We start from the raw sequence: 21,110 nt of genomic DNA, 5'->3' as shown, positions 1-21,110 counted from the left end.
TCAACATCCATTCCTGATTTAAAAAAAATTTTTTTTTACAAGTAGAATAGTGGGAAGCTTTGCTCACCTGATGACAAAAGGCAGCTAAAGTCCATTAGAGTAAGGTGTTTGATAATGTTCTAGCCATCTGTATCAGTACTGATTTTCTTTCTACTTGCTCCAGCAGTTATTGAGAGAGGGGTGCTGAAACTTCTGACTATAATAAGTATTAATAGGTTCATTTCTCTGTGTAATTCTTTCAGTTTTTACCTCAATTTTGAAGCTGTTATTAGGTACATAAAACTTTGCAATAAACAGCTTACTTAATGATAAATGCTTTGTGCCTAAGATCAGAAACAAGTCGAAGGTGCCCCTCATAACACTGATGTCATTGTGCTTGTGGTCCTGGGCAGTGAGGTGAGGCCAGAAAAGAAAGAAGAGGCTTCCACCTCAGAAAGAAAGCAATCAAACTGTCTTTGTTAGCGAGTCACATGACCGTTTATGTAGAGAAGCCTATGGCATTTACCGAAGAACACCTAGATAAATGACTAGCGTATTTCCAGGGTGTAACACAAATACACAAAAGGTATGATTGTGCTTCATAGGGAAAAATGTACATCATTGAAAAACCAGAAGAATGTGGTTCTCTATGGGTGATAGGCTCCTAAACTTTTTTCTCTTTTTTCCCCATATCTGTTTTCTGACTTTTCTGAAAGTGTTTACTTTTGTGATAATGACAGCAGTAAAAGTCATTTTTTCAGAAATGTAACTTTTCTGCCCCATTATATAATGTAAATGTAGTATAGTTGAATAATTTTAGACACATACCACTATTCTGACTTTCTATTTTTAAAATATTTAAGGCATTCACTTAGATTCAGTTAGTGTTTTCTTGTTCTGGCCTACCATTTTCTTTGTCGTTGGCCACGGCCCCCTTCCTTGCCTGCCTGCCTTTGCCTCCTTAATGTAAGGAAGGCATTGTAAGAGCTTGTGATCCGATCCATTGTTGTTTTTTCCACTATGTACCAGGGACTGGGAAACGCAAAATTGAAAAAGCCTCCTCCTGAGGCTTGTCCTCCTCTCCACCCTCACCTCTTGTCAGCTTCTTTCTCAGCTTGCTGTGTGCCAGCCATTCAAGGCTTCTCTCAGTTACGGGGACCGACCTGGAAAGCGGTTCCCCACCGTGGCTGTCACTCATAGGTGCTGTTCCCCTTTCTCAGGGATACTTCCTCACCCCACCTCCACCTAGCTCCGGATTCTTTATTTAGTTCTTAGCGTAGATACCACTTCTCAGGGAAGCTTTCCTGGACCTGCCCAACAGGGTAAAGGCTCTCATAGTACCTTCCCAGAGTTTATCATTGCTGTATTTAATACTTTTTGAGTAACCACTGGATTGAAATCTTGTTCCTGTCACTGGTGTGTTCCTCTGTGAGTTGTTCTACAGAGCTGGGTTTCAGTATGTGTTGAGTTATGAAGTCTCTTGGCTCATCTATGACAAACCAGCCTGGCCTCTGGGTGGATTAACAGTGCAATCTGTGCCCAGGGGTTAGATGGAGCAGATCTCATTGTTAACACAATGAATTTCTTGGAATTTCAGGTAACACAGGAAGAAGGACAGCAGTTAGCACGGCAACTGAAGGTGACTTACATGGAGGCCTCAGCGAAGATTAGGATGAATGTAGACCAGGCTTTCCATGAGCTTGTCCGGGTTATACGGTAAGCAAAACACAGTCTAGAAATATATTTTATTGAATTTTACGCCATGCTTTTAAAAACCATAAACTGAAAAAAAAAGGACTTACCAAATGTGTTTAGTAAGAAAGAACATTATGTATAGGAGAGATTCTGTTCTAGGGGTTAATGCACAAGGTGTGTGAAAAATTTTAATTAAGTACATATTATATTCTACGTACTTCCTCCATGTAAAACCTAATTTAATCGTAGTGAAGTAGACAGTACACATAGTGATTCTGAAAAGAATCTCCGCAACTTCCAAAGTCAGTGGTGGCATGAAGACAGCGACAACATCAACTGCGTTTGAGTGGTAGTTTCTGCCAGATACTGAGCTAAGTGCTTCACATCTAATCCTCACCTCAACCCAGTAAACTGAATACTTTCATTTATCCCCACTCTCAGATGTAGAAACAGGTACAGAGAGGTTAAATAACTTGTTCAAAACTTACACATATTGAGTGGCAGAACTGGGACTTGATTCCGTATCTCTGATTCCACAGCCTGTGCTCTTAGCTTTGCTTCTTCCTGGGCTCCTCCCAGCAATGAGTAAGCTAAGTAAATAGTAGAGATTCAGCATTGCCACAGGCCATGAAGTGTACCATTCAGACTACAAAGAGTCTTTCTGTTAGCTGGCCTGGCAGGCCCCCTTGGCTCAGAAAGTGTTAATGAGTTCTAGGAAGCTTGAGGTGATGGGTGAGGTCACTGGAATTACTGTATATGCTTGCCTGTGAGAAAGATTGAGTTGCGTAGTGGGCAGGGTTTGATTTGATTATTTTGAGTCCGTGCCCGCCCCTACTTCACCCCCTGCTCTTTAGATCCACTGGTTTCTCTGCCAGTTAGTTTGACAGGCATGTGGAGTGGGCTCATGTCAGTTACATGTAAGCTCAATTGACATCTGAACTATGGGCTTCTTGTAACTTTTAGCCTCTTACCAGAGCATTCTCTTTACGGGGGATGGGGGTGTGTGAGACAAGAGATTATATTTTGGTTTATTTTTTTTTAGCACTAGTTAAAAATCTGAGATCTGTTATTTTTTAATGAATACAGAGTCTGAATTTTGCGAGATGGGAGATTCTGCAGATAGATGGTGGTGATAGTTGTATAAAGTTGTGAATATATTTAAATGCCACTGAACTGTAGCCTTAAAAATGGTTAAGATGACAAATTTTATGTTACACATATTTTAACACACAGAGATGAATTAGTCCTTCTTAAAGTAATTTCCACTGCCATTTTGAAATGTTTTGTCTGGTTTTGATCCTCAGTATCTATACCCGTCAATCAGTCAGGAATGAGGAGGCACTAAAGGGGGTTTTTAATGCCAGGTACTGTTAGGCATTCAGACATAGCAAGATCTTCTTTATTCCTCGTAGCAACTGTAAAAAGTGGGTTTTTATTGTTTCCTTATAAACATCAAGGTTCAGAGAGGTCAGCCAACTTGTCTAATACTGATTTATAGATAGTGAGTAGTAGGACATGGGTAAGAACCGGAATACTTCACAAGGGTACTTTTATATTATACTCTAGTTAAGGATGTTTATTTCTCAAGTATATCTTAGAGCAGCAATTTTCAGCCAATGTGCTGCAAAAATTTTTAAAACATGCAGTAGTCAGGTACTAAATAGTCAGGTACTGACCAAAAAGGGGCATTTGTGGGTGCCCCCTCTGCCCCCAGATTTGCTTTGATTCCCTGGTTGACTATTTAGTCAGGTGCACTGAGCTGTTTTCCCTTTGATTGTCAAATGAAAAAAAAGGACAGCAGCCAATACAACAATAGCTGTCAGTGTGAATGCATCAAAATTGCACCCTTTTTTGGGGTCAGATCTACAAAAAATACATTTCTTTGGCATGCTTTAGAATTTTAATAATTAGTTCATGTGAGCCATGAAATGAAAAGGTTGAAAATCGTTGCCTCAGAGTCATGGTATTTTAAATTATGGGGGGAATTTAGAGGTAGTGAGTTCAGCATCTCATCTGATTTAAGACTCACCACTAATGAAGCTTGGACAGCCTCCTTAGGCTGGTGTGGAAGCATTTGTGGGTGCCCCCTCTGCCCCCAGGTTTGCCTTGATTCCCTGGTTGAAATTTAACATTGAAAAGCATGTGCCCACACACTAGACTGAGCCCAAAACAACCTGCATTTGTAATAACGTATTACCAAGAAGGCGACTATATGTAGATGTTTTTGTCTTACAGGAAATTTCAAGAGCAGGAATGTCCTCCTTCACCAGAACCAACGCGGAAAGAAAAAGACAAGAAAGGCTGCCATTGTGTCATTTTCTAAGAATCCCTTGAGTTTTAGCTACCAACTGCCAGGAAGAGCCCTCATCTTCTCTCCTCATGGTTTACGTCCCGTTGGCACCTTTCTAGCCTTAGCCAGATGATCACTGTGGTAGCCTTAGACCAAGCAGCTGGCTAGTCCTTTCCGTGAGGCTAATCCTATGGTCATTTCAGGACAGATTTAAGGAAACACTAAGGCTGCTTCAAAGATTATTGGATTATTTTAAAACATGCATCTGTACACACAGACACATTCTTTTTGAAGGGCTTACATTTTAACAAGGATGAATCAGATTTGGAACGTAAGCTGTTTGGCAAGCTGAAGTCATAGGTTTTGAAATAACTTGTAACTTCTGGAATCATATTCCCTACTGTTACTCTAAATAGAAACAGGGAGGTTTTTCTTTTAATGTGAATTGCTGCCTATCTAAAACTTTTGACGTCACCTTCAGTTACCTTAAGTACACTGAACTGACTCCTCAGGAGTGAGACATCTCAGATCTTCACAGCCTTTGTTTTCTGGTGGCCAAAATACCAAAATGCCAATGTATTTATGAATTGAAAGCTACTTTAAAAGCCTTTATTATTACTCCTACTCTCAAGATGAAAATATTCTGTGTGGCCAATACTTGGACTCATTCTGGACGCAGGCATTTCAGTGTTCTGGATTTTCTAATTTAAGTCTTTTGACAACCTTGTTGAGAGTAAAAATAAAGAGTTTATGTCTGTCTTCCTTTGTAAGTATTTCTGGATAAAGGATTCATAAAAACTAAAACTGTTTTTGTTTGTAATATAAAATATGGAATTGATCTTTCCAGAGTCAGAGATGATTAATGTTTTTGCAATATACTTTTATACATTATTTTCTTATCAAACTAGTTAACAAGTATTTTTATATGTTTGTAAGCAACTATGCTTTCACAGCATACCTTGTGTATATGTAAAGATAAGTATTTAATTCTCACTGTTCACTTTTAACTGACAAAGGAAAACCGTGAAAACTACAGAAACTGTGGTAGAACTGTACTCGCTGTTCTGGTCCTGGTTGTACCCGCCTTTGGCCAGTCACATAGCTCCTCGAGACACCTCCCCAGCTGAGTACAGCAGGATGAGGAGCTGAAATCACTTCCAACATCCCTGCTAGAGACTGACTGTTGTATCAAATAGTGCGTGTAAAACTTTAAATTGACAATTAGTGTGACTGTGGATGGCTTCTGATTTTGTTTTTAATTCTGTGGATTGTGTTTAAACAATTCAAAAGTATGTTCCTGATTTGGAGATGCTAAGTGGTATTGCACAGTTGTCACTTTATTAAACGTGTACAACAGTCCCATGAGGTTTATAAAGCATACCCTTGTGTAGCTTCAGGTGCTAGAATTAAAATCGCTGTGTTATCACAAGATGCCGCTTGATGACTTGTTATTTTGGTGGTTTCTTCAAGGAGTAACTTGGAGGAAACTTACCGTAGTAGCTCTGAGCCTTTTCCCAACAACGCCTTTAGGGTGGAATCTCAAGTTACTGTCAGTCATTTAGTAGGTGAACTTGAAGTGAAATGGCTTGTTCTTAGTGACTTCTTGAATATTTCCTTAAGTCGGTGTATTCTTAAACTTTTTCTATGAAGTGCTCCTGACGAGAGCCCCAACTGTAGAGGAGAGAGGAATTCATGTGAGGATGAAGCCTAAAACAGCTGAAGCAAAGCAGACAAATTTATTTGAATGATAACTACAATTATTGCCCAGTAAGATACCACATTTGTCCTGTGGCTTTTGATACTGTAGACTATTCTATATTTTTGTCAGTGCTTTCATTTGGGGAAGTTTTTTGTTTATCACGGGTAACTTCAGATAGCAAGAAACTGTCTATATAATGTCCAAATTTAATGGGAACACTTTCATTTTATTCTGAATAAGTGATTTGTAGCAAAGCAACCTGAAAGTTAAATTTTGTTATCTCACTTTGCTCTCCCCCCCTTCGTTTGGAATAAGTTTTATTGCTGTGTCTTGAAGTTCCCTAACCTTTACTTTTTAATCTGCCAGTAATTCCATCCAATGAAATTTTTATTTTATACTTTATTTCCTTCTTTAGAAGTTCTGTTTGGTTCTTTTAAGTATCTTCTATTTCTGTCTTCATTACGTTCATGTATTTACCCAGTCTCTCTCAATTGGGTGTCCAGAAAATTGAGTCTTAATACCTCACCTGTTGCGTGTAATAAATTAACTTCTCTTCTGTGTGCTGAGAATGGTACTAACTGTGTACCTTCCTTGAGAGATTTTAAAACAGCCTAACTTTCTTAGGGCTTAATTCTCTTGTTGCTTTGAATATTTGAACATGCTTATAAATAACTATTATGTTATTTTTTGCTGATGTCATCATCTCTTTAACTTTTGGATCTGTTCTGTTGACTCATCTTTAGTTATGGTTCACATTTTCTTGCTTTTTTGCGTGTCTACTAAGTTTTGATTGAATGCCGGACATTGTGTATTTTATGTCGGGTTCCTAGATTTTGTCATATTAATCTAAAGATTCCTGGGCTTTGTCCTGGCAGTTGGTTAATTTATTTGCAATTCAGTTTGATCGTTTTAAAGCTTGCTTTTAAGCTTCATGTGGTCTCAAGTAGTTTTTTCTAGGGTAGTTCAGCTCCACAACAGGTGTGGCCCATTTGGGGTCTCTACCGAATACTTTGAGTAATCAGTGAGGACTTTACAATTTAGCTAGTGGGAACTGAAACAATTTGCAGCCCTGAGAGAGCTCTGCTGGCCATTCTGTTCACAGCTCCTGGGTCATTCTTTGCCCAGCTAACTGGAGTTTCACTCTGTACATGCATATCTTGATATTCAGCAAAGACTCATCGACTCTGTGCACATTTTCGGAGCTCTTTTCCTGTGTAGCTCTCTCCTTTCTCGAACTTTGTCCTGCAGTTTCACCTGCCTCAGACTCCCTGATCTCCAGGGTCTGTCTTTTCAGCTCGGGGACACATTTGTGCCCTGCCTAGAATTCCTCGCCCCATCTGCGGCCTGGAGTGTTTCTCTGGGCAGAAAGCCGGGGCAGTTTTAAGGCCTGCCTTGCTTGTTTCTCTTCCAGCAGGGATTGTAGTCCTCTGCTGCTGGGTGTATGTCTGGAAACAGTTGTTTCTCACATTTACTCCAGTTTTCTGATTGTCTCAGGTAGGAGGGTAAACCTGCTTCCTGTTCTCTGGGGTTGAAAGCTGAAGTCTGGCCTATTTGATTTCCATCAACAGTCAGAGGTGCCTTGTAGCCCTCTTCATCTATGACTTGAAATCTTTTCTGTATAGCTTGGGGGGTTAGCAGACTTTTTTTATGAAGGGCTAGGTAGTACGTATCATTGCGGGCACTGGGGGCCAGATAGTCTCTGCACCGTTGCGGCACTGAAGCAGCCATCAGCAGTGTACGTACGACTGAATGGATGAACATGGCTGTGTTCCAATAAAACTTTTTTTGTGGACACCGAAATTTGTAATTCAATCATTTCCATATGTCATGAAATATTAATCTTTGTGAGTTTTTAAAAATTCTTTTAAGATTGTAAAAACCATTCTGTACAAAAACAGATGGCAGACTGGATTCGATCTGTGGGCCACGGTTTGCCAATCTTGCTCTTTAGCACATTTAGCATTTAAGGTTGCGTTTCTAACTTTAGAATCTCTTATGTTTCTGTTGCTGTATGTATTTGGAAATTCTTTCAAACAGGATTTCCTGAATTGACAGTCGTGAATTTTCTCCTTACATTGTTTAAGGATTTATAATGTTGTAGAGTTGGATACTTATGTCTTATTGAATTGATGATTCTCGACATTTGAGGCTTTTGAGTTTTATAATATAAATTGGTTCCTTACTTTATCATTTGACTCTTAAAATTCGATGTCACTAGGTTGTGTATACTTCAGGTCTGTCCTGATCCTTTTTCAACTTTTCATCGCCACTCACTCAAATCTGTTTCTTTCTCCATTCCTTTACATAACGATCCCATTGAGCAGACAACTGGCAGGTAAATATGAGGAGGTGATGATAACATAGTCACTTTCAGTATCACTTGACCACTTAGGAATATGTAACCAGTGACTGCCTATAAAATTTCAGAGTACTTTTTAGAGAAAAGGTATTTTTAATTTAAACAGATTTATTTATACAAGACTTTACTAGGCATACTGGGGACATGGATGCATTGGAGCTTTTTCTTCCTATGAATTACTCAGTATCTAGTGGAGGAAGATTAAGAGTGACAAAACAAATGCCAGGGCTGCAGAGTTAAGGCAGTATGAGAAGCATGCAAGAAGTTGTCAGGTTCAGAAGAAGAGGTACATTCCTCCTTGGAAATCTGGGGAAGCTTCTTAGTTAGAAGTGGTGTTTTGGTTGCAGTTTCATGGATTGGTAGGATTTGGGGTGGGGAAGAGAGGAGGTGGAAAGCCTGGGCAAAGGCACCGAGTTGGCAGAATGCAAGGTGTGTTCTGGGATTGGAACTTTAACCTAAAAGGATTTTAAGTATAATAGGAAAAAAAAATAAAGCAGACTCAGCTTGGCCTGTGGAAGGCTTTATATAGGTTGGTCCTTCTGTCTGTAATGGAAAACTCCAAGGATTCAGAACAGGGGTGCCTCGACGGAATCTAGTGGGGGTGGGAACAGCAGGGAAGCGTGGACCTAACGCAGGGCGATCAGGTAGGAGGTTATTGGAATCATGGAGTCTGTCCTCTTTCCATTTCTTCTGCCACTTTTGTCTAAGCCTCTTATCTCACACCCAGGTTACTACAATGGCCTCTGAAGTAGTCTATTTATTTCCATTTTGCCCGCACAAAACTGTCATTTCAGTGGGGCCAAAGGGATACTTTTTAGACTGTAAATAAATGTTACACTGCTGCTTAAAATCTGTTATCATCTCAATGCACTTGGATGAGTATCTAAATTTCTTACCATAGTGTACAAGGAACTGTCATATTCTTCTTATGTTCAAGTTGATATGCTTTGTTATGCTCTGGAACACACTATATTTTCCAAATCAGCCCCTTCACTCACTATTCCAATGAGTTGTCGTATCCTTTTGCTCTTGGCTTAGATGCCACATCCTCAGAGAGGCCTCTTGATTCCTTACTGTAGCATCACACTGCCCTGTATTTACTTAATGACACCATCTGTGACAATTCGTGTGTCTTGCCTGACCTGCCACCTTAGTGTCGTAAGCTCTGTGAGGACACAGCCATGTCTGCTGAGTTTACTGCTGTGCCCGTGTTTCCCGACGCACACAGAAAAACCACTTGGTGAATGAAGAAGGAGCACAGGCAACCCTCTAGGGACTGAAATGTGTGGTGATTGTGCTGGTTACACACGGGGTTAGTCCAGGAGGCGTTTGGGAATGGGGTGTGCAACTCAAGTGGCTAGGGTTAGAAGTGCAGATTTGGATCCATCTATTTTAAGTGAATTATTTAAGAGGTAGGAGTAGAAAGTGTTTGAGGGAAGGTCCAAAGGGTAGAAATTTTGAGGAAAAGGAAGTATGGGGGTTGAAGATTAAGAGGTGGCAGAAAGCCAAGAGAAACACCCAGAACCTGGTGAAACAACCAGGAGACTCACTGTCAAGGATGTCGAGGGCGGTGAAAGGCTGTCGTGCGAGGACCAGGGAGTGTGGAGCAGCAGTGATCACTCCGAGGTGGCTGCTGACTCTGAGAGGTTTGTGCCTGCCGTCTGGTCGTGGGAACCAGGTTGTAGTAGGTTGAGGTGTGATTGGAGGGAAAGGAAGTGGAGGAAGTCAGTGTGAGCCACTCTTATGAGAAACTCTGTGGCAAAATCAGAGGGCAAAGGGGACAATTATCTTGCCCAATAGGGTAGGATGTTAGAGGAGTGAGAAAGAGCCAGTGCTGGGTACTTGTTTGTAGGCGTGTAGGAGTACCAGCCTGGAGGTGGTACTGCTGTGTGAGCACTTCAGTACGAGAGAGATGTGAAAGCCTGGGGTTGGCACGCTGGCATCCCCTCCTGCCCGGCGAGTGGGAGTGGCCTAGGGCAGCCCTCCCCTGCCTGCCTGCGGTGAAGAGCCGGTTTTTAAAACGTTTCATCTTTACTCTCGTGGACTGCTACTTCTGCTAAATGTAGTAAAAATGAACCACTAGAAAAATAATCATACTCTTGGGTATCGTGCAGTGTCAAATCGTTACAAACCTTTCCGCGTGCTTGCTTTTAGCCCCTGCATCTCACTGTAGGATGGTAGTGAACGTGGACGTTCTGGGGCTGCAGGTCCTGCTTTGAGCAGCGCTGATGCAGCAGGTGAGGCAGCAGGAGGTGGGCCTCGGGCTTTCCCGATAGGCCGGTAAATTCCAGGTTAAGGAAAAAGTAGATACTACTTTATACACTCCACCTATTGTTAAGGAGTCAGTGGTCTTGAACGTGATGTTTGCCCTCTTCCCGTCTGCTAATATTTAAGATTATTTGAAGTAAAAAAGAGCTCTTTAAATATTTAACTGCTTGAAATATGAGACCTATTACCCAGTCAGCTCTAAAGCCAGGAAATAGTTAAGAACATAATCTGTTTTATGGGGAATTTAGAGCAATATGAGAAAATGTTAATGAATGCTAGTTTATGTTATGACATTAGGAATTTTAAGTGGAAGGCCTGAAATTGCATTTTCGCTGATGATAGCTAGGTAAAGGATTGCATGTGTATTTCATTTATCAGGACATTTTCAGTTATAAGTGACAGACACACAACTGGAGCCCGCTTCAACAGGAAGTGGGCATTACTGCTTTATAAAGAAGTGAGGGACTGGTAGGATAAGACTGGCTTTCGGTGACTCCTGTGTCAGGATGCCATCAGCTTGTGCTCTCAAGATGAGAGCTGGCTAAATTGTGCAGGTGGGATAGAGGAGTCCCTGGTGTAAGAAAGCTTGTGTGGGAGCCTGAGGGCTGGCCGGGTACTCAGTTGGTTAGAGCATCAACCTGATACACCAAGGTTGCAGTTCGATCTTTGGTTAAGGCACATGCAAGAATGAACCAATAAATGCATAAATAAGTGGAACAAAGAAGCCAGTCTCTCTTTTTCTCTCTCTCACTCTCTGACCCCTACCTCTCGCCTTAAAAAAAATGCCTGAGGCCAGAAAAAGTAAAATAACTGGTCCCTGCTCTGACAGCTTTTCAGGGGCACAACAGTGTTTGTACCCAGGTTCCCCTTGCTTAACTGTTACACAGCTTCTACCTCTCGGCCCTTCAGAGGGTATTAAAACCTTCCGCCTAGGCTGGTGCAGCTCAGTGGATTGAGTGCTGGCCTGTGAACCTAAAGGTCAGTGGTTAGATTCCCAGTCAGGGCACATGCTTGGGTTGTGGGCCAGGTCCCCGGTTGGGGGCATGCAAGAAGCAACCAATTGATGTATCTCTTGCACACTGATGTTTCTCTCCCTCTCTCTTTCCCTTCCTCTCTCTAAAAATAAATGTTAAAAACCCACAACCTTCTGAACTGACAGAGTGTCTGAAGCAGGGATGTCATTATTTAAATTTGACATTTTAGTAGAGATCTTTGGCTCATAGACTTCACGCTCATTAGCATTCAGGTGCTATTTATAGTTTGTCAGAGCATCTCATTCATTTTCAAAAGGAACTGTTTTCATTCATTTTCGACTTTGGGTAATACGAAGAACAAAACGAATCATTCTGTTATTAATATTAGTGGTACCAAAGAACTGAATAGTGGAATGTCTGTGTCTTCCTTGATTCTGTGTTGTAGTTAGGGATTAAACATGTATGTTTTGTCTTCCTTGGACAGTAGCATCCGCTCCTTTAAGGTACAAATATTTAACTCTGTTTGAGGAAAAAAGCTACTGAGCATACAGTCCTGGTACATTTTAGTATCGAACCCCTTTAAACCTGCCTGGGAAATCTGGGCTGTTTGTCAGGTCACAGGGGTAATTTGACATGGAGAACTAATGTGTGTTGACGTGTTAGCCACAGATTTGACCTGCACTAAGTTTCGTGTGAGAATGCGTAATGTACCCTCACTTCCTGGAAGAAGTACACAGACTTTGAGTATGCCTAGAACATGTTTAGTACACAAAGTTCAAATTAAAAAGAGCACAGAATCTTCAATTGTTTTAAATTTTGGGCCCAAAGAAGCCCAGGCTTTATTCTCATTTGCTACAACAGTTTTCCTTCAAATAATGCACTGGCCAGGGGACAGGTGAGTGACCCAGTGTCTGAATGTGGATGTCAAGTGGATTACAAATGGTTTGGCATTGATAAAAATATGTGTGCAACAATTATAGCTGCTCTTTATGTGGCAGTTTTCACTGGGCGTCTTATGATCTGTTTACTATCTCAAGTGCAAGTCCAAACAAATTTCATTTTTGTAGTAAAAAGTCTTTATTTCCAAAATGGTTAGCCAGAAAAACTATAAATCACCTAACACAGGACTTTGGTAAAAAAGAGATTTGATGTTTGTTATAAACTTCCTCCCCTCGTAAGCAAAAGAGGTAACACTTATGTAATAAGAAAGACGTTCCCCATGCTCAGCCACTAGCCAGTTACCTGGTTTTAACTCTCCAGAATTAGGATTAAAAATGCACCCAATAGGGACCAAATAAAAACACGAGACCGGGGTGGGGGGTGGGGAGCTTGTGCTTGGAGTTACTTAGGAACCACCATCTTAATTAAGGAACTTGGATTTTCATGGGTTGATAGTCTGCCTCTTGATAGTTAAGAGGAATGTTGCGGAAGTGGGCAGATTCTGTATTGACTCCTTATTTCTTTACATCATGTTCCTTTGTGGGGGGAGAAAGCAGTTCATTTAAGGGCTACAACAATGATGTCAGAAACACGGCTCTGGAAACTCAGAGGTGTGGTAGCAATGGCCTCTCCAGAATGAGGGAGCAAAAACCGTGCCTTTAGCTGAATATGATTGAGGTGGATAACAGCTGTAAACAGACCCAGCCTTCTGAACACTTAATTAGTGTAAAAACACAAAGGACAGACCCAAATGAGGTTTTTATTGAACAGTCTCTCGTGTTAGAGAAAATAATACAGATTCAGGGCTATAGCGTATATATATATATATGTTGTATTTGGGAATATCCTGATGTGTTTAATGCAAGTTCTTAAAATAGTGTATTCAAAGCATTGTATGCATCTTATCCATGATACACATTTGGATTAAGCATAATGAAAAAGACCTGCAACAGAAATGAAACACTAATTTTAACAATAAATGAACGAGTAAAAACTGCCGATGAACTCAACTCAGTTGAGTGTCCTTTACGCTAATCCTTGCTAGTCAGTCTCCCTGCTTTCGGCGTGCGAGTGAGTGCTGGGGAGGAGCTGGAAACCGGCCTTTCCTCAGGCACGCCGAGGACCAGAGCCCTCGGTGCAGAGCTGGCCTAGGCTCGACTTCCCACCCGGTTTTCTTGCCCAGCTTGGTTCTGTCGTACTGTTTTCTCTAGATTTCTACCTTTCTTCCAAAGGGCTTTGCAACACTTTTCTACAGAAGAAAGCAAAGCTCTTTCTACATATAAAATTTCATGACTAAAAAAAAAACACCTTTAAAGTACAGAGAGAGTACTTTTGTTAAAGGAGAAGACTTTTGTCTTGGTGGGCTGTGGGGAGACTCAGCAAAATGCATACGTTTTTTAAAAAAATGTTAGAACTGGTTTGAAAATGTAAAAGTCTAGATGTGTGTTGGAAGATTTTAAAAACTCAGGTTTGGGACTGCTAGCGAGGACTAGGTTCTCCTAAGGATCTAGTATTGGAAACTTCACTAGGCTGGCTTCCTAGGAAGATTGTGGCAAACATACAATACCCACCCCCACCCCCCCAAAAAAAAACCAAGGGAAAAATTCTAGATTTAGTCACCCTTTGTATCAGGTGTAAGAACTGGCAACCTCACATTCAAATAAAGCAGCCATCACTTCCTTTGGGGTGTCGGGAACCAGTACCAGGAGGTGAGATGAACGTACTCAGACTTTCTCAGCGAGAGAAGCAAGCCACCCCACACCAGTGCTCCTCTTCGCGTCTGCCAGCTGTTTTTACCAGCTCTGTCTCTCCAAGATCTGCTGATGACTGAAGAGACTCAACAAGAGACCTAAGCTCCACTAAGTGAGAAAAGATGAGAATGAGGGCATCTGTTCTCTCTGTGTGAGGGGGTGTGTTTCCTGCTGCGCCCTGGGAATGGGGCGTGGAGTTGCTCCTAGACACAGTTGTCCTGCATGGAGGCCAGGGTCTCTGTCCGGCACCCCAGTGGGTGCTCCAGAGGGACCTGTTTCCGTTTGGTACAGGGTGGCTGACACTCCCCGTGCCTGTGCTCGAGTGGTGCTGGCTGAAGATGAGGGAGCCCAACTCGGTCTGTGCCTCCCGAGAAGTGTACAGAAAGGACGTCCCTGGCGTCCACAAGACTACTGGGCAAATGACACTGCAGAAATGAAAACTAGTGCACACGATTTACATTGCCTTAAACAAACAAGCAAACGAACGACCCAGCCACTGGTGACTCTGGAGTCTGGAGCGCAGCCCTGGACGCTCGGACCCTCGCTAACAAGGGTGAACGTTGCAGGCTCTGATCTCCTTCTTGTCTTTGCAGCTGGTGAACTGGGAGCTTTTGAACCTCTTCTTTACAGTCATGTAGCGTTCCTGAATCCCGCCTCCACACAGCTTGGTGCACTCTGACCAGGCGGTCCACGGGCGCATCCTACAGCCTGAAAGCGTGAGAAGGTTAGGCCGGTAGAAACTGGGCACAGGACAGGGGTGCTGAACTCAAGTACTTCACAACTGTCAAATCTGTGTGTCTGGGCTTCTCCACTGCCTTCGTGTGTAGTGAGTTGTTGAATTAAATAATGCTTGGAGCCCTTATTAATGACTGTTAGTTCATAGGGGATAGACTGCAAATACTTTGCAGCTCCTCCCTGCAAGGGGCAGTCTGTTTCTCTACCTCTTGAGTCTGGGCTTGATCACATGACTTGCTTTGGCCAATGGGACATGAGCAAACATGGCTTGAGAAAGCCACTGGGGACCCTTCCACCACCACGTAAGAAAGCCTGACTAGACTGTTGGAAAGATCACATGGAGGAGAGGCCCCAGCCACCCTAGCTGAGACCCCAGGAATACAGGTGAGACCGGAATAGAGCTCCCAGCCTGGGTTGAGCTGGCCGCTGACAGTTACCACATTATGAGCCTAAGCTGGACCCAGAAGACGCATCCCGCTGAGCTAGCCCAAGTCGCCTGAACCACAGCATCGTGTTAATACATGACTTGTCAATAGCTACTCTTATAGGGTGGCCTGGTAATGCACCAACCACTCAAGTTGCAGCTAACCACTTCTCTGTCTTAATGCTTTGCTGCCCAAATAGCCACCCAAATACTAAGTAGACTCAAGTCTAATTTTTCCTACATACGTGTGCCCTTCCCAAAGAAAACTTCCCTGACCTCCAGATATTAGTTTAGATCTTTAAAAAGGGTCTCCTTGGCACTCTGTGTATGACCCTTTTGTAGAACCGGTGTATGGCCATTCGCCACGACGCCAGGTTTCATGGGGGCGACCACCGTGCCGTAGTGATGGCCTGGGACGTGGTTGGGCTTAAACGAATGTGGACTGGCCGACTGACTGCTGTGTACCAACAGATAATGTTCTGATTTGCGAATGGCTTCTTGTCAGAGAAACTGAACTGTTGGGTAGCTCCCTGTGTGCATTCCTCATGGCCCTAGGTGGAATGCCTTAAGCAGCAGAGAAGAAAAGGGGTGATTTGAGCTGTGCTTTTAAGAAGGTCAAACTCAACACATCCTTAACTTTCACGTTTAGGTGGGCAGCTCCCTTGCCCACTGTAGGGAATCTAAAGACCATCCGTCCACCGGCCTGCACCCCAGACTGACTGTGGGTCTTCCCAACTTATTGTTTCATGGCTTTGCTGGGGGTTTGGCAGTCTTGGCTTGGAGCAGCTTATTCAGCAGCAAAGCCTCAGGTGAGTATTTTTAAATCCTGAAACTCCCTCAAGTTACATTGGAGGAGAGGGGCACGAGATCTCTTTCCTGCGCTACAAACTGTGTTCGATAACTTGTGTCTATGCCTCTGTTTTGCCACCTCCCAACCACTCGATCTGTCTGTGAAATTCACTCTCTTGCTTAAAGCCTTCACCGGTAGAGCCAAGTCTCAAATCCTCAGCAGGCTACAAGACCTGTCCTGGCCCGGTCCCTACCACTCCCTCCTGGTTTCCCGCCTGTCCTCCTGCACACAGCTCCGTCTTCACCCCTTTCTTGCTCGAACATACCATGTTCTTTGGCATCTCTGTGCCTTTGCAAGTACTCGTTCATAGAGAAGGGATGCCCTTCTCCAACTGGCCAGCTCCTACCAGTTCTCCAAGACCCGCTCTAATCCCCTGCTTTCACGTCTCCTTGAGCACCAGCCTCACACTTGGGGGCAGTACCTGGGAAATGCTCCCCATCAGACTCTTCCCTCAGCTGCTCACTCCTCCGGCTCTCGCGGGCCTCTCTCCAGCGCAGCTTCTGGATGGATGGGTTTCGGCATTTCCGGACGCGGCACTTTTTTCGCTGCACAGTCTCTGGGCAGGGTGCGCCTCCGAACTGAGGCTCCATTTGGATCATCCGGGTTCGAATCACATGGCCTTTCCCACACGACTTGTTACATTCGGACCACTGGGACCACTCGGTGAGCTCACAGTCAATGGCTGGCAAGACACAGATGGGCATGAGTGTATCTCATGTCTGAAACAAGATACGGTCACTTACGCTCTCCTTTGAACATCGCAACATGAGCCTGTGAGAAATGCAAAGCAGGCGCTGCTATCTCACTTCACAGAAGAAATCAAGACTCCAAGAGGCAGACTGACTTCATCCGGCCCACGTGGGTGGTAGGCAGTAGAGGCAGGATTGGTGCCCAGGTTATAACCCACATTCTCTGGCTTTTCTGTGACTCAAGAAGGTGTTGGGGGCAGGACTTTGCAGATGTGCTCAGAGCTTCTTGCCTTGCTTTGTGAGTTTCTGGACTAGATCTGAATCTGGGCAAGCAGCCTGGGTAGTAAGGGAGAGGAAGCATGAAACACTGCTAGTGCGTTTCAGAGGAAGCCAGAAAACAGATCATAGCGAGGGTGTCCAACACCTAAAAGAGAGGCTCTCTTGGGAGACTAGCCAGAAAAATGGGCTCTCTCCCCTTTGGAGATTAGTCCCCCTGTAATACATATAGCTGATCACAGAGATTTGGGAGGAGATGGGGGTGGGCAGTGAGCTTTTGAGAGCTTGGCTTGTTTTCCTGCTGGCTGGTCTTATCACAGTGGCAAGGGTATCAGAGTCACTGATTCAATGTCCACTCTCTGGTCATGGATAACTAAAATGGTTGGAGGAAGGAGAAATGGAATTAAAAACCTTGGGAAGTCCATTGGCCAGACAGCCCCTAACTGGGGACCGTGGGGTGCAGGGGAGGGAAAGAACTAAGGTTTACAGAACCTTGTGCTAAGTGTTTTTCATCTAAGCCTCTCGTTTAGACACCATAGCAACTTGCAGTCTCTGTGCTTTGTAGATGGCAGTGGGATCATCATTACTGATGAGGAGATTGAGAGTTTAAATAACTTGGCTACACAGAGGTCCAAATCTGGGCTCTTTCTCCCTCCCCAGCACACAGTTGGATTTTGTGACCTAGCAGTGTGATCCCATGCTGGGCTGGTTAACAGAGGGCAGAGGGGTGGGCTTGCGAGAGCGCCAGGACTTACGGCATTCGGGCAGCATGCACTTTTCCACCTGCTCCAGCTCCTCGTTGCAGTCCCCGAGCTCAGCCAGAGACTTGAGCATCCGCTGGCGGGTCCGCATGCCCTTTCCACAGGTCACGCTGCAGTCGCTCCACTCGGACCATGGGGACAGCAAGCATGGGATGGTGTCTAGGCCGAGAGCCACGGTTGCCACTGAGATTGGGCCCCTCTTTGTGTTGTTTGATCTCTGTGTCCCCACCCACTGTCCCCACTTTGGCCCCAGGAGTAAAGTGAAACTGACCGATGGGTTAAGATAGTTAAGTGAACTCCACAGGACAAGAAATGGCTCAGCAGACTACTGTCCTCCTCTCTTTCCTGCAGCTCCCCCGGCCCTGCTGGAGGCTAGCTAACATGGCATCCGATGCTACGGAATACACAGGTGATATGAATACACAGGTCTCCGCTTGAAACACTGCTAAGGGTGTGAGCAGGGGCTCACTGGAGAGAGAAAGCTCTCATGCATGCCAGGAGCCACACACTAAAAGATGGACTCCGTGCTGCATTTTTGGACACTGGTGCTGAAACCCTTAGAATGTGCATGGACTGTGTGCGTGTGTACATATGTGTACTCATATGTGGGCCTGTGCATAGAGCGGGGGCTGTAATGCTTTATGGGCCAGGCAAATCCAATGTGAGAGAGTGGGGAGGCCTAGGATGACCTAGAGAATGTACATCCCACCTACATGAACTGTTACCCTCACAAAGAGACTGGGCCTCTAGACACAGCTGCAGGTGACACCAATTTGCCATCCCAGCATTGCTCAGAATGTCCCTCAAAGGAGGCCACGCTCTCTGGGTCTGGTTGATGTCTGTACAACTACGGCCCTTATCTTGATGGTGGACCACATTTTCCCCTGCACCTGCCCAACCTCTGACCTTGATGGAGGTGGTAGTAGGGTGTGCTGCGGTCCTCCATATTGTTCCTGCTCCCGTCCCTTGCCATCTCCCATGCCCACTCACGACACTCAGGCATCATGCACTTCTCCGCCTGGGAAGTCTCAGCCTTGCACATGGAGCCGTCCGCTGGGCTCATCTTGACCATGCGGTGCCGCTTCTTCATGCCCATCCCGCAGGTGGCGCTGCACTCGTCCCACTCGCCCCACTCGGTCACCAGGCAGCTGCTGGAAGCTGGGGAGTCCCGAGGCCTTGGAGTCGCATCCGCTGCTTTAGGAGCCTGGTGCCTGCCCTACGCCGCCCCCCCTCCACCCCCGCCACCACCCCGCACCCCCACTCACAGCACTCCTCGTTGACGGTGCACTTCTCCGTCTCTTCGGTGGGCAGCGTGCACACGGAGCCATCCTCTGGGAACTGCTTCACGTACCTCTCCCGGGACCGCATGCCCAAGCCGCAGGAGATGCTGCAGGGCGACCAGGTGATCCACTCGGACATGGTGCAGGTGGAACCATCTGCAACAAACGGAGCGGACTCTGCAGCCCTAGCGCCGCACGCCAGGGCGTGCGCCACACACGGCCTGTGCGACCCAAGTCCTTAAGGGCAGGAATCAGGAAGGAACCAGCTGGCCTTCAAGGGGAGTTAGGCAGTTGAGGATATGAGGGAACAAAAAAGGTATACAGTTTTTTAAACCAGTACTTTCTCTAAGAGGAAACGAAATGCTTTTTTCTAGGCACATGGGACAGTGAGGATTACTCCTTATCTTGCGATTATACATATGAAAGATGCTTGGATAGATAGAAGGGTGTTTTATATGTGTGCGATAAGACATAAATGTAATCTACATATAATTTAGGATAAGTCATAGTCCACTTGTATGGTCTAGGATGTATTATACATTTAAGACCATTTAATAAAATTTAAAAGTCACTTCCTCAGTCACCACACCGAAGTGCGGACTAGGCAGGTGTGCCCAGTGGCTACCATACTGGACAGTGCAGACAGAACATTTCCGTTGTGCCAGAGAGTTCCACCAGGCGGTACTGGAAAGCCATTATATAGACAGTGTTCTGAGATGCTGTGTAAGCTCTTTTGCTCAGAGCAAACTGAGACTTTGGTCATTGTCTAAAGCTGCCAGTTCCCAGTCTAGAAAAACAGATGAGAGAATTTTGTCCCTAAGGGTAGAGAGTGTCACTGGCCTTGGGGCGTAGGGACCTGAGGGCTGATTTGTACCCAAAGAGCAGGTTATGCTAAGTGGCCACAGGCCTCTCAGTGCCTCAGTGGAGGTTGGTAGCAAAGAAGAGACGATGCCATCTGCTAATGGGGGGCAAATGGTGGGGTGGCGAGCGAGGGAGAGAACGTCTGTGTGTGTCTGGAGAGGGAGACGTAGAGGAAGAATGAGGAGGGCAATACAGCCAGCCTTCTACGTTGATATCTTGGACTACACGTGGCTTTGCTCCTATGAGTGGGTGTTAGCAACGGCCATGGGCATGTAGGAGACGCTCAGGATTGGGTGAGAAGGATAATGGAACCTCTCTGCATGGCCTGGGGGGCCTGTTTCCTGGGGGGGGGGGGGGCGGTGTGCTGCTCCCGCTGGAAACACAGGCAGGTGTTTGCGTGTGTGCTTGCTTAGTTCTTAAACAAGAAGAAGAAAATGAGGTAATGCACCTACCAACTATCCAGTTATTCATGTGAACAAAAACACTGAGTGCTGAGTGGTGAGCTCTGAGGTTAAAAGATGTGCAAGATGTGGATCTTGTTTTACTCCAGAGAGAGAGTGAGAAAGAGAGAAACTGACAATAATTCCAGGCATTGGAAATATGACAATGATGGTGAGCCCAGGGCATTGCAGAGGGAAAAAGTCACCCCTTCGGGGAGTTCTGGGGACATGAGGGCACATCTTAGCGAACTTTGCTGGGTGATGCATGTTTGCGTTGAAGGTAAAGGGAACATATTATGCAAACACCCCTTTGTGGAGAGTGTATGTGTGTGGTACTGGGAGGTGACGCCAGAAAACATGGCTGCAGTCAGAGTGGGAGCAAGCCTGCACATGTGCACAGACTGTCACCTGCACACGTGTGGAGCCTACACCTTGTTATCTGACCTTCAGACAGTGCAGCTACACAAAGCTGGTGGTGCAGTAAGAAATCATAGCTGAAACCCACATGTTAGAGCCAGAGACAAGGCCAACTAAAGGCATGTGCACAACCAAATAAGATAATTGTATGCCAGTGTGATGTGGTTGGAGGTACAGGGCTTGGTAAGCCCCAATTCAGGCTTGTCAAGACATCACCCTGAGCAGGAGGAACACCCTCACCCCAACCTGAGGGTCTTCTGAGAGGAAGAGATTGGAGTCAACAGGCTCTGTTCTTGAAGCATCCCCAAATAGATATCCTCAGGTGCCTTTACTAACAATGAGTGGTTCAGTATTGCAGTATGATGTTAATTGCATTGGAGGAGTGTCAAAGAGCTCATTTTTACCAGACCTCCACCTGGGTTC

At 44.8% G+C, this 21,110-nt stretch overlaps 2 protein-coding genes across 3 annotated transcripts in view; one reads left to right on the top strand and one right to left on the bottom strand.

The window, feature by feature from the left end:
- Positions 1-5,393, top strand: part of RRAS2 (RAS related 2) — a 76,684-nt gene extending 71,291 nt beyond the window's left edge. For both annotated transcript variants that reach the window (XM_028516986.2, XM_036029065.1), the window contains exons 5-6: positions 1,577-1,695; positions 3,910-5,393. In XM_028516986.2, the coding sequence (XP_028372787.1) occupies positions 1,577-1,695; positions 3,910-3,997 (207 nt within the window). In that variant the 3' untranslated portion in view covers positions 3,998-5,393. The remainder of the gene's footprint in view (positions 1-1,576; positions 1,696-3,909) is intronic.
- A 7,550-nt stretch (positions 5,394-12,943) lies between these two features.
- Positions 12,944-21,110, bottom strand: part of SPON1 (spondin 1) — a 268,644-nt gene continuing 260,477 nt past the window's right edge. Inside the window, exons 12-16 of the mRNA XM_028517009.2 lie at positions 18,955-19,125; positions 18,680-18,847; positions 17,684-17,848; positions 16,385-16,645; positions 12,944-14,662 (exon numbers count right to left, since the gene is read on the bottom strand). Coding sequence (XP_028372810.1) covers positions 14,499-14,662; positions 16,385-16,645; positions 17,684-17,848; positions 18,680-18,847; positions 18,955-19,125 — 929 coding nt within the window. The 3' untranslated portion in view covers positions 12,944-14,498. The remainder of the gene's footprint in view (positions 14,663-16,384; positions 16,646-17,683; positions 17,849-18,679; positions 18,848-18,954; positions 19,126-21,110) is intronic.

This window comes from Phyllostomus discolor, chromosome 6 (assembly GCF_004126475.2).
Source record: "Phyllostomus discolor isolate MPI-MPIP mPhyDis1 chromosome 6, mPhyDis1.pri.v3, whole genome shotgun sequence".
Lineage (NCBI taxonomy): Eukaryota > Metazoa > Chordata > Mammalia > Chiroptera > Phyllostomidae > Phyllostomus > Phyllostomus discolor.
Note: the sequence above shows the minus strand (reverse complement) of the source record. Positions and strands in the feature narration are given on the sequence as shown.